The sequence below is a fragment of the Mytilus edulis genome, chromosome 13, assembly GCF_963676685.1.
Source record: "Mytilus edulis chromosome 13, xbMytEdul2.2, whole genome shotgun sequence".
Classification (NCBI taxonomy): domain Eukaryota; kingdom Metazoa; phylum Mollusca; class Bivalvia; order Mytilida; family Mytilidae; genus Mytilus; species Mytilus edulis.
The window spans coordinates 20074948-20091931 of record NC_092356.1 but is presented as its reverse complement, the minus strand read 5'-3'; the positions used below and the strand labels follow the sequence as shown (position 1 = coordinate 20091931).

Genomic DNA, 16984 nt, shown 5'->3' with positions numbered 1-16984 from the left:
AAAAACATGCAAGATTTTTTGGTGTCTGATACTTCCTTTAAAGTTAGAGCTATTAGCTTAAAAAAATAGAAATTGACCACTCTGAAACAAGAATTAGCTCTCCAGTGACAAATTGAACGCATATTCAGAACAAGCACATGTTAATATATTAATATGAATCCTGCTTTGTTCCAGACTAACATGCTGAGATGTGTTCTTGTCGAGCCTTCAACTTTTGTCAAAAAAGTGAGGCATAGCGATCCTTCATTCGTCATAGTCGTTGTCATCCACAAATATTCATTCTGTGGTTAAAGTTTTGGAATTTTAATAACTTTCTTTAACTATCCTGGATTTCTTCCAAACTTGGACAGAAGCTAGTTTATGATCAAAAGCTAGGATCTACAGGAAATTTTGTTAAAATTTTGTACCTGTTTATCCGTATTTTACTTATAAATGTACTTAGTTTTTCTTCCAGTGAACGTTGCATACAGTCTGCAGTTAAAAGTTTTTAAATCATTTATTAAATTCAAAAACTATCCTGGATTTTTATCAAACATGTACAGAAGCTTCTTGCAATCAAAAGATAGTATAGAGAGGATTATTTAATTTATTCTTTTCCTCATTTTTGTTGAGCATGCGATTTAAAACAGCAAAAGTAGGCAAAGCACTGGGTTCCTTGGAACCCTGCTACATTTAATCGAGGGTGGTATGGTAGATATCATGAATTAATTGCAGCAACAGTTATCTCCTATTGGCTTGCTGTAAGACATGAGTTACCTTATTGAAGGTTCCTTGACGATGGCAACATGTGGAGCAGGATATCTTTACCTTTATATCACCCCTAGTTTTGGGTTAAGATTGATGTTACTCAGTCTCAAGTTTTTTAAGATGAACTGTTTACTGTGTACTGTTTGTTGCATTTTTAAAATTTTTTGCCATTTTCAAATGAGGGGGGATAGGAGGGGTCCTGATCCCGAAATCCTGGACTTAAAAAAACGAAATCCAGAGGTCCCGAATTTAAATAAAGTAGATCCCGAAATCCGAAAAAAAGGATTCTCGGATCCCGAAAGGGTCAATCCCGAAATCCTGAGCTTAAAAACACCTGATCCCGGAGTCCCCAAAAAAGGTCCTATCCCCCCTCTCAAATGTCCCTTTGGTATCTTTCACCTCTTTTGTGTGATTTAATTCAAATTGTTTCATGTGAATCTACCACCATATTCTATTGTTTTTTCATATTTTTTTTTTATTAAACTTGATATATCTTGAATGCATGTTTATTCAATGGCATTCTCTCAATAAAATAATGAAGAACTGAATAACAATTTAAAAATTTTATTCAACAATGATCTCATCACAGATATTCTTAAATAAATAATATATTCAAAATAGACTTTAAAAGGAAGCTTATCTCTGGTGCACTATTGGTCTTGTATACATGCATTCTTAAAACTCATAAAATTAACCTTAAATCTTATATGTTTGTAAAAAAAGTCCATTTGCATATTCAATTACTGATTTGATTCTACTACAAACTTTTAGCACAAGTTGTTTTCCTTTGCAAATTGTTGACTGGTTTTACACTTCAGGATGTACTTAGGTGAGGTTTGAATTTGTGTTGGATGTTCAGACTCATTGTTGTTTTTCCATTCAATACGAGGTAAAATATTTTTCCCCATAACACGCATTTTTCTTTTCGTATAAGACAAAATAGCTCATGTAAGGTAATTTGCCAAAATTTAAGCAGATTCTTGATTTTTTTCTTTTGATTTGAGACCCAAATAATACCAATGCAAATATAAAGTAAAAGTCCGAGTCAGCCTTTTCACGCCATATTTTAAAAATCAAATATCTCGAAAATGAGTTCCATGACCTATCAAAATATTTAGCTTATTTTTTTCCTTAACTTATGCTCTTCTCGTTTATAGTATCAATTTTAATTTCTTGATTTTATTAATTTCACCTAATTACATCCTTAACATAATGTGCTGCTGTCCATACAAAGCATGATCAGTTCAAAGTGATATGTAAGGTTTAAATTAATTTTCAAGCAAAAATAACTATTAATTTGGAAAGTTTTTAGCTAAATAAATGATTGCATGAAATGAAGATTTGTAAAACTAAGATTATGCTCAGATAAATTTTGGCATTTCCAGTAGCTCACCATTGTCAACGAAAATGTATGTCCCTCCTAAGGGAAGCATCTCTTTAAAAAATTAATTTCTTATTATAGTCAATTACGGAACTGTTAAAAAGACTATAAATGTAAAGGTTTGGTCACCGTGTTTTATTTAGATTTATTTTTGTATTTCAAGTTTGTTATTTGTCTGTATTAAAGACCAAAAGAGCACCTTCCTTTTAAATCAGTTTGTTTTCTATCTTAACATTATTATCAATAACAAGACTTCCATCATTGCATCTTGCCTTACATAATAAATAATACAATTTAATATCTGAAAAATTAACAAAGAAAAAATAACAGTATCATGATTTACTGTAAATTCAGAAGCTTTTGCATGAAATGATTATCATTATCACTGTGATTGCTGAATAACTGACAAAAATGAAAATTTTGCGAAATGCTTTCAAAATTTTAAATGAGAGTTCTTATTTCTGCGAAGAATATGCTGCTTAAAATTAAAAAAGATAGCAAAAGTTTCTGATTTTACAGTAAGAGCACTTAGTTCAATATTACATATAACTTGATTACCTAGTTGAGTTAAAATTATGAAGTTTTACAATAAAAATCAATTTACAATGACAAAATGATTAAGTTTCATAATGACACAATATTGTTTGTTCTTTTTTATCATAAAAATTAATGTAACTAATTGGTTTTCAGATTCTCCATTTGTAGTTAAAATGTTAATAAGAGTAACAGGAGCATTTTTTAGGCTAAAATTACATATCTGTAAATGAATAACTTTCTAATATCATTTTCATTTGAATAATAGTGTAATAATATAGGGTTATTGCATGAATATTGGGGAATATTGTCCCTCGTAGAATTTTATATTGCAGGAGCTTGCGAGTGCAATATATGTTCTACAAGGGACAATATTCCCAAATATTCATGCAATAACCCTTTTATTGTATAGCAATATAATATTTGAAAGTAAAAATTGGTTTAAACTAAGATTTTGTCGTTAATGATGTCACGAATTTTGAAGATTTTTTGCACTAGTGCAATATTAGAATTTATTGCACCCTAACTTTTGGTTACGTTCTGTGGAAAATATTATATTGCTATACAATAAAATAAATTATATGTTCCCTCATTAGGGAAACAAATTCTACCATTTGATCCAGTAGATTATAATAGCTATCAATTTGTCCCTCAGCTTGGACTAACATATTTTTCTATTAAAAGGATTTGTATTACTGTAAATTCAGAAATTATTGCAATGTTTTTATTATTGCAAAAAATGTGACAGGGTTATAATTGCAATAATTTAAACTGGCATTTTGAAATTTTTTATATGAATTAAACAGGATTTTTTTTCATGTTGCAAAAAATTAAAATCGCATTATAGTCAAAAATGATTAAATCGCAATAATAAATGCACGCAACAATTTCTGAATTTACAGAAGATATATATTGATAAACATGTAGACCCTGAAAGAAAGAAGGCACTAAATCAACAGTCATATAAAAAACAAAATCTTGTGAAAATACAATTTGACAATCATCAGTGTTGTCCCTGTAGTCTTTAATGTGATGCTGAATACAGGAGTTCATGGTTTTGTTAGCATACAAGCTTATAGGAATTTTTTATCCTGTGAAAATTCATTTTGTGGTTAACCTTTAGGAGATAACTGCATTGTATTTTAAGCTCCGACGGCATCAATTGGGAATTGATGGTCGCAAATTAAGTTTACTGGCGATGCGTTAGGGGAGACAGCAAACTGGTATTTGCAACCATCAAATCCCAAATTGATGCCGTCGGAGCTTAAAATACAATTTTGTTATCTCCATTCTAATGACACTGACAGAAAACAACGTTAAAACATGTATTTAAAATCTGTCATATGCCGTCTGCGCTTGTGTGGACGTCCCATAGCATCAATTGTCAATTGATGCCATGTAAGAAAGTGACGCTATCCAATCAAAATGAACGTTACAAACTTTTTTGCATTAGAATTACCAATGAATGCATGAAAATTGGTACTCCATGATTAATAATGAATCCATATATTTGGGATTCAGGGGCACTGATAGTTAACTCATTACTGATTATGATAATAGTAAATGTGTATGCATCCCTTTATCAGAAATACTTTATGCAAATGAAGGAATATATGTTCATATACAATAATATAACATCTGATATGCAAGAGAAAGGAAATTATACGTGTTATGAATTCTTGTGCAAATATATGAATTATTAATTTAACAGATATGGAATTAAGTAGAGTCTACTATTAAAGCTCTTAAGAGTATTAAACAATATCATAAAACATTATAATTTATGACTATAGTTGCCGTCAGCTGAAATTCGTAGCGGTAATCGGTAAAAATAATCTAAACTATCAATCGCGTTCAATCGAGATATAGTTTTTCACATTCCATTCATAAATCGCAAAAAGAAAAAACACTACTGACCTACCTTTTAAGTGATCGCACTGTAATAATCCTGACCTTCTCATTATTAGATGATTTTTACCGATAACCGCTACGAATATCAGCTGACGGCGACTATATATACACTAAGAAATTTCTAGAACACAACTAACATGAAATAAAATGAAGAAATCGTTGTACATTTATTTTTTGTGAATACTTGACTACATGAAATACTGCATTGAGTTGCACAAACTAATTTACGAGCAAATTTAGATTTGTGGCTGTAAAATTAATGATTGATGTTGGCAAGTATTATTCAAACACCTTTCATATTATTCTCCTCTATTGCAGGTCCAAATTTTGTCAAATCAAAACAGACATTAAAAACAAATTAAATGCATAAGAAACAATAACAAAACATGATTATATAAAATCTACAATACAATTTGGCAGCATTATTGCATTTTTTCGCAATATTAATAACAGTCGTTTTTTTAAATTATCAAATCTTATATTCAAAGAGATGATCATGATGCTATAAAAAATACAATTTTAAAATCTGTATAAAAAATATACAATTTTGGCACAACCTTAATTTATATTGTAAATGATTTAATCCTCGTGATCAGATTCAGATTTTTCGTCTAACAATGGAACACTCTGCCCACTTTTGCCTTCTGAACTGTTTCGTATTCCATATCCAAAATATATAGCAAAACCTATAAAAAGGGAAAAGAAAATAGGCATAAAAGATAATATCAATTAAATAGAGGAGGGTTGGGCACTCACAAACATCTTTTAACTCTGTATGTGCCTATCCAAGTTAAGAGCCTGTAATTCAGTCTTTTGGGGTTCATTTCTGCCATATTTTGTGTGTGCATTTTTTAACATTTAATTTTGATGGTTTTTTTTTGTAACAGACTATACAGTATAGGTTTTGCTCATTTTAGAAGGCTGTATATTTGATTTCACACTTTTGCTTATAAAGTCTGTAAACTAAGCCTTCAATTTTTATTTGAATTTGTTACACATTTGAATTTGTGGTTCATCTGTACTAAAAAATCCCACAAAAATTGGTATCCAACAAATAATATTGAATCTACAGTATATATATACTTTTTTTTCAACCTCTACTTTTTTTACAAACCCAGTATATATGGCAAATATGATCCTTTTAGTCAATTGATATGGATATGAAGTCCCCAATTATGGTAGAAAAATCAATAAAAAAAAAAAAAAAAAATCGGGAAAATTTCCTGAATTTTTCATTCTACTAATGAACTCAAAATTGTTAACTTTTTTTCAGATCTACTTCCTGTTCCGGTTTCCCCCCATTTGCACAGAAATCTACTTTCTTTTCCAGTCTTGTTTGCATGAGACTTTGTATAAAATATATATTTATCAGTCTAGTAAAATATAAGATTGGAACTCAATACAAATTCATTTTTAATAATTGTTTGATATGAAAAAAACATTACCTGTTGAAAGCGTTTCTTTTGTATACATTGAATATGACTTCATGACTTAAAAAACGTCACAGCTAAATCCCTAACAACAGAACCAAAATTGGGAACGCAATGGTGTTTCCGTTTCTTTTATTAACATGTTTGAATTAAAAAAAAAAATACAAACAGACTTCGTCCCCATTCACAGGTTATGCCTGCCTCATATTAAACTCACCTACTGCCATCCATACGGCAAATCTTATCCATGTAGCTGTTGATAATTTCATCATCAAGTAGATGTTTATAAAAATACTAATCACAGGTAAAAATGGCAACAATGGAACCTGCACAAAAAAGGAAATTTTTTTTAGATTGCAACTAGAAAGTACAAAGAATACCACATTGATACAACTGAATTTTTACTCAATTTGTATTTTCAGGAAGCTAAATTCCATGAATTGAAGAACCCACGAACATGTAACTTTTGTTGACAAACCATGAAAACTCATACCCATAAACAAAGTACTCACAGTATTTGACACATAAAATTATATAATTGTATGCAGTTTTTCATGAAATTGCAATACATCACTGTTTTTGTCCAGTCTTTTTTTTGTGCCTGTCCCAACTCAGGACCCTCTGTCCTTTTTAGTCTTGTAATTAATTTTGGAGTTAAGTATGACATCCATTTTCTTTGAACTAGTATTCATTATTGTAAAGGGGCCAGTTGAAATCCACCTCTGATTTTTTTTCTTTTTGCTGTGTTGAAGACCAATTGGTGGCCTTTGGCTGTTTCCTACTCCTCAGTTTGGATGTTGTTTCTAACACATTTCCCATTACCATTCTCAATTTTATTTAAAAATCCAAATAATCAAAGAACACATCAATTTCTGAATTTACAGTATTCTGTGGATTCAGTTATTTTCATGAGTACCCATTTTCGTGGTTTTAGGAAAACTTGCATATTCATGGATATTTAATTTCTTGGTTTTGGCAAAGTCTGCATACATTCCTTTAGAAAATTAGCAATTTGTTTAATTTTCAAATTCGTGGTTCCCTTGTACCCACAAAATCCACGAAAATTGGTATCCAACAAATATTATTAGTTACATAGTGTGCTAGTGACCTAATACGGTATATATGGGGTCAGTAAATTCCATATGGGGTGAGAGCGAAGCTTGAATCCCCATATGGAATTTACTGACCCCATATATACCGTATTACGTCACTAGCACACTATGTAACGAATTTATCTTACCGACTATCTTAACGTGTGAAATTAAGACTAGTGATTCTCAAAATGAGAAAGTGTACTAAGAAAATACTTCCATTGATCCTACAAAAACAGATGCCAACAATAACGACTTGTAAGGTTTAAATGTGTTTTATGAATTTTTTTCAATCTTAATCATCAATTTCTTTGTCTGTTGGAACATTTAAGATTTTTTCTCAGTACCGTTTTGTTTTTTATAAAGGGACATAACACCTTTACTAACCGTGTATGAAATAAGCCCCGCCCCCTTCTTACCTAATAAGGAATATAAAGGGACGTAACTCCACTACTAACCGTGTATGAGATAAGCCCCACCTCCCTACTAACCTAATATCAAATATACACGGTTTGCACGCAGACGCTTTTAACCAATCATATTCCTGGAAATGTATAGGAGGTAAGATAAAAATGAATCCACAATTTTTGACAATTAACTTACCTTAAAATGTATAGGATCTTGGTTTTCTGGCTGGACCCATATAGAATACACCATTACAAATATAGCAATGGCAAATATTAAAGCTAAAACAATAGCCCATGGTTTACTGTCTGATATACTCTCCTCTGCTACCACCAAAATGAGGCTTAAAATTACTATTAATAAAACTGAAAAAAAAAAATTAAATGAGAATAAATGGGGCTTAAAATTTCTTAATATATATTTGATTTGTTTTGGACTCCACATACCAGTACAATTTTTGTTTTCTGTTATTTCTCAGGCTATTGTTTTTCTATGAGGTATGGCTTCAAAGTTTATTATTTTGCTTTTATCAAATGTTTATAGCTTACTATAAAATATGGGTTGTTCAGATGCTCAACACTTAGGTCTTCGGTTTTCTCATTGGAAATCTTGTTGTCTTTATATAAAAGCGTTTGATTTATAAATAATCAATCACTTAAGAATGTTCAAAGCATGTCTTTATACAAGAGTTCTCTAAATTAATAAGGAGCATTGTAAATTCAGAAATTTGTGCATAAATTTTTTTTGGCAATTTTAAAATGACACAACTGCAAGATTTATTATAGGGATTTCAAGAAATGCTGCACAGAGAAATTGAAATAACAATTTTAACGTCAAGTTTTTTAATTTGACAATACTGCCACAGTTTTAGAAAAAAGTTGCAAAAGCTATTGAATATATAGTACTCCATGCATGACCTTATACAAGTGATTTGTAAGGGGTTCGGACATGTTTCTATTGGATATTTTATGTGCTTTATTTGAATAATTTCCAACAAACCTTTTACATTTAAGGAATGACTGTAATATTTTTTCTGTCTATGAAGAAATAACATAAAAAATTTGGTGCACACTGAATAACGCGCGTAGCGAGTTATTTAACAGTGTGCACATTTTTTAAGTCATTTCTTATAATTTAATTCTAAATTCCATTTTAAACCGTAGAAAACCATGAAAAAACGTTGATGACATCACGGTCACATGACTAAATTATGTCTATGGGCTCATAACAAAATAACGTCAGCCAATTAGAAGACGCATTACATCCAAAATTAAATTATTGCAATATATATATTTACCTATAATTGCTATATTATACTCTGTGATTTTTTCTGTTTCTATCGTTGGAGTCTTCTGATTTGAATCTCTTAGAAACATCTTTTTAATATAACTGCTAGTATTTTCTTTTTTCTTACTTGTGTTCCCTAATAAATGGCTTTTGGAGGAAGTATCATGTTGACTGAAATTATATCTCAAAATGTACAAATGTAAAAAATATGTGGACACAAAAAATTATCTTGCCATTTTATCTTTCCAGAAAAAAAGACTTCAGTAGACATGTAACACAACACATGGTTATTTGGAATAGCAGTTTATTAAAGCTGGTCTGGACCAGTGTCCAAAACGGATGATCTCCCCTATACAGTCAAATATATAAGTATATATACAGAATATAAACAGTGTAAAGGTTTCTATTAATTTGACCATTATAGTCTTAAATCAAAAGATACAGGGATGAATATCTATTAAGTTGACTCTAATTGACATGTTTTGACCAACCTGGAAATTGATGTTTGAAGAATACATGTATGTCCAGTGTTTTAACTAATTGTTATTGCTACATGTCACCACCTGGTCTGCACGTAAATATGTTATATGTAACGTAGCGGTCAATTGAACAACCTTTTACAAGGTCATGATTTTCTTAATAGATATTCCCCTGTATTTATTTTATTCAATTAAGGTGGTACCCAACACTTGCACTAAAATTAATTTGGCTCGTTTAATTTTCATAAAACTTTAACAAAAATATAAAAATGTCAAAAATTTTGAACCAACCGTTTTGTCAGAAAAATTACACTGGTTATATAGCAGTTTGACAAACACCAATTTTGATCATTGAGAAGCTTAATATTCCTTTTACAACACAACGTAATTAAAACGTTTAGCTGACTTTACAGAGTTATCTCCCTGTAGTGTTAGGTACCACCTTAAATAAACATTTTGAGAATATATGATCATAAATATAAATATAAATAATATATTTTAAGCCCATCATATTGTCACAGACATAAATGTCAAACTCAAAAGTAACATTTAAGATATACTGAACTTTATGTCACAGTTGCATAGTTAAATTATAATGTCAATTTTTAAAATGTTAGATCTGATGTAAAATATTTATTTATCACTTAAAACAGATGGCTCATTTCAAAGCATAGACATTTTCACATATGAGGTTGAATTTTTAAAGTAAAATATGAGATTAAATTTTCTGTTTTTATGTAAACCCCCAAAAAGTCATTTATGATATAGCTTCTCAGCATGAAAAGTCAAATATTTGTTCCCAATGAAACTCAAATCATTGCACTAGAAAAACAATGGGTATGGTGTATCCAACCATGACACAATAGTGTATGTGCAGCTAAAAACACAACAAAAAGCAAAGGAACAGCACTTTTATTGTTGTTCTTCATCTCAAAGTCACAGTGAGGCATTCAAAATGGAGCAAAAAAAACTCTTGCTTAACTGCAAGTTCAAGACAGTCAGTAGCACCAGCTTAAGGAGGTAGACCTAGGTTAAGGGAAACAACTCTTAAAATCATCAGTACGTTTGTGTCAACCATTTTTAAAAATTTATTCTAAGCTTCTAGGTTACATAGATTATTTTCAATCTGTTTCAGGTAAATGCTTAAAATACATTGATGAACTTGACTTTTACAAACGTACTGATGATTTAAAGAGTTATCTCCCTGAACCAAGGTCTACCACCTTAATGGGAATTATTTGCAAAAAAATTTATTTGGATAGACTTTGTAAGATGAAACACCACCAAATAGGCCTGTAATATGTTGAAGTTTTAATTTTACAAAGATTGCAAAAAAAATATAGCCCTTTCTAAAATGACCTCCTTTATACATTATGCATTAAATATGACTTACTCATCTCCATCTTCAATATAAACTTCAACTTTATGTTTGAATGAAAAACACTTTACTTTATATCTGAAACATATAAAAATCAAAATGATAAATATAAAGATTATCATAAATGAGTGAAATATATATCTTTAACATATTCTACTACATTTTCCAAAAAAGGTCTATCGGTAGTTTATTGTATTCATGTTTGTGTTTTTGATTCATTCATATTTATTTGCCTATCTGAATGTACATATAATTTTGTAATCTTATAATTAAAATGAAAATGAATTTATATAAGAATATGTCTCTTTAAGATTCTTATCCGGTTTTTGCATTACCTTTTTCTTGTAGTTTTGCATAATTTTTTTTTTTTTTTAATAAATATACTCTTTCTAAATTTCATGCAAATTACTGATGCAGTATGATTTGTCTCCCCTATTCAAAAAACCATTCATTAGAGATTTATTTCCAGTAAACAATTTATCAATAAAATGAGTAGAGAAATGAGACAAACATTTGTGGTATAGCTACAAACAAGGCTACTTATTAACATATATAAAAAGATTTGACAGTTAATTTTTATTTCAAATATTCATATTAAACATGTTGAAAAGCATATACCGTAACTGACAATTTTTTAACAGCTAGTACAATTTATTTTGTTAAACATGTTAAACTGAGCTTGTAGTATTTCTAAATGATATAAACAATCTTTCATGTTTCCTATCCATGTTTAAAGTATTACATACTCTATAATGGTTTCATTTGATTTAAATTCTGTCCTATTTGTAATAATAAAGAGGAGATAATCAACCAATAAGAAATAAACAACATTTTATTCAAGAGATTATCTTTATATATCTCATTATTGAATAAAATGTGAATTGATTCTTAAACAATAAAAAAACATTAAACAGACCAGTTCATACCTTAAAATTAACACACAAACAGCTACTAGTGTATAAGCCAGTAGAGTTCCTATAGACATCATATCTACCAGTTCTTGTAAGTCAAATAACATTGCCATAACACCTGAAAATTAATTTGCAAAATAGATGAGCCATCACAATTTTTGAACAAGTCAATACAAAGTAAGGCATCAAAACAAAAAATATTAAGATTCTATATTTATAACACAATTGCACAAGTTAAAGAGAGCTGTGGTGTAGTGGTTACTGCATCGGACTACTAACACAAAGGTTCCTGGTTCGATTCCCGTTTGGGTTGAAAATTTCAGGAACTCAATTTTTGGCTCTCCCTTGACACCATCTGCAAGTATGGTCTTGAGGAAACAATGATAGTCCGTCGGAAGGGGACGATAAATGGCTGACACATGTTAAGAGAGAGCCATATTTCTTGCACATTAAAGACACCCTTGTAGATTTCGAAAAAGAGTAGGCTAATGCCGCTACAAGGCAGCACTCGCATTCGCAAAGTGGAAAGGGATTAATATAAGTTGCAAAACTTGTTTCCAAATCCACTATAAATAAATATGTTTAAACTAAAAGCTAAAACACAGTTTTACATCTACAGGCATAACAATGAAATTAAAGTAGAAATAGGGAATGTGTCAAAGAAACAAAAACCCTAACAAAGAGCATACAACAGCCAAAAGCCACTAATGAAAACTTCAATGAGGGTTGATGGCTATGAAAGTTTAAGTACATGTAGCATTTTATTGAATGAATTTTCAGGCCTTGACCATATTAATACGACAGAAATAGACCAAAATACTGAGCTTGATTTACAACATGCTATTTCCTGACCGTTCATAGGAAGACATTATAATCCCTCTACTCAGACAGGCAAGCAGCAAATACCAATTTTAAAGTTTCAGGTTTGACCCCGTCTGGGTTTGAATGCATAACTTGCATAAATATTTTTTCATTTAATCAACTTTCGATGAGACCACTAAGATGGAATTTATAATGTCATATACGGTAATATCAAACAGAATTAACCCCACCACATTATGTATGTGCCTGTCCTAAGTCAAGAACCTATAATTCAGAGGTTGTCCTTTGTTACTGTCTTACATATTTGGTTTTCATTCATTTTTTGTAAATAAATTAGGCCATAAGTTTTCTAGTTTGAATTGTTTTACATTCAACATTTCAGGGTTTTCATATCTTCATTTTATATTAAATCGTACCTGCCAGTAACCCTGAGATGAACGTGGCTATTAATGGAGTCTGAAATCTCTTGCTGACAGTAGATAAGAATCTGAATACTAATCCATCTGATGCCATGGCATATATCACTCTTGGTAATGGAAACATGGCTCCAAGTAAACTACAAAATAGATCTAAAGCTTAACAATGTTTGTTTAAAGGCATATGAAACTTCAAATTACGATATGTTTTCTGTATGCCGTGAACTCTGCGTGACCTTTCTCGTAAAAATCCTGTGATTGCAATAGGCATGGATGTTATACATGTGCTCAATATCCATGCTTCTTTGTTGATTGTTTACTAAGGGGCCAATTGGTAAGCTACGGCTTCAAAACACGACAATTAATTAGCTGCCATATTTTCAAATCATAACAGACAAAGATAATAAAAAAAAATTAGGATATGATATGGATGTGTAAAAAATGATAAAATCATGCACAGAAGACAAGTTTATGATATTATAAATTCAGAAATTATTGCATGCATTTATTATTGCAATTTTGTCATTTAAAACTTAAATGCAATTTAAATTTTTACGATTTTGAGAAAAGTCCTGCTTAATTCAGGCCTAAATTAAAACATTGTTTGTTTGCCCTTTTCCGATCCTATGTTTTGAAACAGGGTAGGTAGGTAGGTCAAATATTTTATTTTTTTCCGCAAAAAAATAACTTGACTCGGTATATTTTTTTTCATGGGTAGGCAGGTAGGTATAATATTTTATTTTATAGATACAAAATCTGCATAATGTCATTTTTGTCTGTTTTGCTTTTGCTAATAAGTTTCTGGGACAACGTTTTGAAAAAAAAAATATCATGTAGAATGTGAAGTTAATTCATATGGCTTTTTTTTTGCACTACTATTTTGTTTTCAAATATCAAAATAAAGAGCTGTGTCGCATATTTTCAACGTTTATTTATGCCTGGAACTTTGAAGAGTTTTAAATTGCACTAATATTCTGTACTACATACCTTGTGCGCTTACCTCTACCTAAAGGTTTTCTGTAAGAGATAACTTTTTCCTGGTTAAATATGTCGGGGCAGACATACATTACTATTAGGAAAAGTCCCTAGAGTGTTTAAATGTCCGTGTGTGCCCATGTTTCCAATAAAAATGCTACAAAACTTCAACTCAATTGTCACGTATTTTACATCGCATTTATAAATGATTTGTATGGAAAACTTTGGCAATTTTACTGCCAAATATTCTCCACTTTACAGGCTTTTTGCACCTTTGGTTCATGTCAGATATAAATAATATAGCAATGCTGGTCGAAGGCATCGTTAACCATGATAATCATCCTGATCTACGGATCACAAAAGGCCATCCCTACATAAAATACAACGGCCGTTTACACAAAAAAGTTTGTACACACGTTAATAATTTTGTATTAAACAAACTTTTTTGTAAATAAACCCTGCTCTTCAAGTATAAAGATGCAGAGTTAACGTACGTCATATCATTATTTCAAAGCGTTTAACATCGATTTCAAACAAATGCTTTGAAACTCTATGCATGCTATATGCAAGTGTTCATGTCAAACGCTCACATGATACCAAACGGACTAGACCTTATACGATAAAGATAAAACCCGAGGATTCCGGTAAAAAAGTTTTGAGCGGGAAATACAAATATAAGATTTTTGGTAGGACGAAAAAATAAAATAAAATAAAATCTTGCTGGTAAATACAAATAAAAGATTTTCAGGCGGAACAAATTTATAGGGTCGGTCGGTAAAGGGCAAACAAACAATATTTTAATTTAAGCCTCAGATAAAATATTACAAAATGCGAGTTTTAATTATTGCGTTTATAATTCTGACGCATTATTCTCAAAAATAAAAACCTCGCAATAATTTCTGAATTTACAGTATATACATGCATTGGTTCAAGAATTGGATAACTATTATTTTTCGCCAGTCACTCCATTCATATGACTCTAATTGGACATGAGTATACAATTTGATGATATGATTTAAAATTGATATCATAAAAAAATTGTAAGTTTTCCTTGTAAATAGGCCAATTGAAATAACCCAGCCACAGTCTGTATGTGCCTGTCCCAAGTCAGAAGCCTGTATTCAGTGGTTGTCATTTATAATTTTTTTTTTTCATTATTGTTTCGTAAATATATCAGATTTAGTTTCTCATTTAAATTGTTTTACATCTGTCATATGGAGCCTTTTATAGCTTTCTATGCAGTATGAGTTTTTCTCATTGTTGACAACCATACGTTGACCTATAGTTGTTAACTTATAATATTGTGTCTCTGATGGAGAGTTGTTTAACTGCATGGTAATCATACCACATCTCCTTAGGGCTGTTCCAGAAAATACTATATGTCTCCCCCAGGGAAGGCAACTTTTTTTACAATTTTATATGGGTGGTTGTAATTGAAATACCAAAATGCAATGGGGATGTTGTTTTAATTTATTTTGTTTAGGTGGAGGGAGGGGTTAAAAAAAACTCCATCCCTTGGGGGAAATACTATTTTCTGGAACAGCCCTTATTAGTATATTGTCTTCTGATAACTTTACACTTACCTTGTGGAAAGACCACAAACAGCACCAACAGCAATAACATATTTAGCCACATCCCATCCTACATCATGGAACACCTCCGGTAATGGTGCATCACTGTCAAGATCATAATAAGGCCACATCAAGGTCAATATTATAGACATTCCAGTATATGCCAGGAAAATAGTAAATAATGACACAACAATACTGATTGGTATAGCTTTCTGTGGATTCTTCGCTTCTTCTCCTGTAATTAGGAAAAAATGAGGAATGTGTCAATTGGAAAAAGATGATGCCCATACTTGCATAAGTGTATACAGAGATATATATAACAGAAAAAAGTGACACTTCCCAAATTGGTATTGTATCTATGTTTTGTGGTAATAAGCATAATGTGTATAAGATTCATTACATTTGGTTGAGGCAAATTAATGTAAGTAAGAGAATGGAAACCAAATAATTCAGCAATATTTCCATTCATGAAGGGGCATAACCCATGAAAGGTAAAAATGACACAGCCCAAATTCAAACCTGATCTGTTTTTTGGTAATAAGCATTGATTTTAAGTTACATAATAACATTTTGTTTAGGCAAACTATGTTTGAGAACAGAAACCAATTTTGGGACGTATGGACACACAAGGGTAAAACTGAATGCACCCCTTTGCTACAGTAGGGGCATAAAAACTCTGAGTCTCAATATAAAATAAGGAAATGTGGTATGTTAAAAATGTCAAATCGGCTTTATTGTTGATGCCACTAGAAACACATTATCTGCTTTCTCTTCCAAAGCACCATATCATACCCCTGGGGTATTTAGTTTTCAGTTTTGTCTTTAATATCAAAGGCTGACATTATTTTTTTTATTTTTACCAAGGCTTATGGTATTGTTTTACTTTGAATTCTGGTTTAAAATAAATTTTCTGAAGTTCTAAACCCAGTCAAATTTTGTAATTAAACTAACAGTAAAATATATTGCAAACACAATATCAGGCTTTTCAAAAGTATACTGTGAAAGTACTTTTACTCGTCGGATACCAATTTTCGTTGTTTTCGTGGATGACTTTATCCACGAATTAAAGTGTCCGACGAAATAAAACAACATTGTCCAAATCAAGACATCGAAAAACCTCCATAGGTAGGTTGTTTGACTACTGATATGATCTAGAGAATACATTAAACAATGTCAAATCTGAGAATACTTTAATAGAAGTCACTGAACTACAATCACATGCAGGATTATACCCATTTAATCTTGCATATAACCTAGACTTTACAACATTTGATCTTTTAATTCTTATAAAAATATTTTTGATAGATGAAAGTCAGATATCCTGTATTTATATGCTAGTATGATAAAGTGTTCATTTTATATCCTCATAGTTCTCGTACATATGGGAAATATTTATTGCATGCTGGGCTTGATTTTGATGAGAATTATTTGACAATTCAAGATACGTTTATAGCATTTATTTAGGTTACTGTTTTCTTAAGGTGACATGTTTATGGCCTAATTAACACCTTTGATGGTCTTTAATCTGTTGATCACTTTATCATGGGTTAATTAGTGTTATCACTACAATTTACACAGGGCAATGTTTACTTTGAAATTTCCTACAATCCAGACTATTTGTAAACTGGCTTTAACTTTTTTTTTTT

At 30.7% G+C, this 16984-nt stretch overlaps 1 protein-coding gene across 1 annotated transcript in view; it reads right to left on the bottom strand.

Annotated features, from left to right (window-relative positions):
- Nucleotides 1-4728: 4728 nt before the first annotated feature.
- The window catches only part of LOC139501430 (cationic amino acid transporter 2-like), a 31483-nt gene continuing 19227 nt past the window's right edge, over nt 4729-16984 (bottom strand). The window contains exons 9-16 of the mRNA XM_071290512.1: nt 15351-15573; nt 12793-12932; nt 11570-11672; nt 10659-10721; nt 8797-8957; nt 7698-7864; nt 6221-6329; nt 4729-5259 (exon numbers count right to left, since the gene is read on the bottom strand). Of these exons, the coding sequence (XP_071146613.1) occupies nt 5153-5259; nt 6221-6329; nt 7698-7864; nt 8797-8957; nt 10659-10721; nt 11570-11672; nt 12793-12932; nt 15351-15573 (1073 nt within the window). The 3' untranslated portion in view covers nt 4729-5152. The remainder of the gene's footprint in view (nt 5260-6220; nt 6330-7697; nt 7865-8796; nt 8958-10658; nt 10722-11569; nt 11673-12792; nt 12933-15350; nt 15574-16984) is intronic.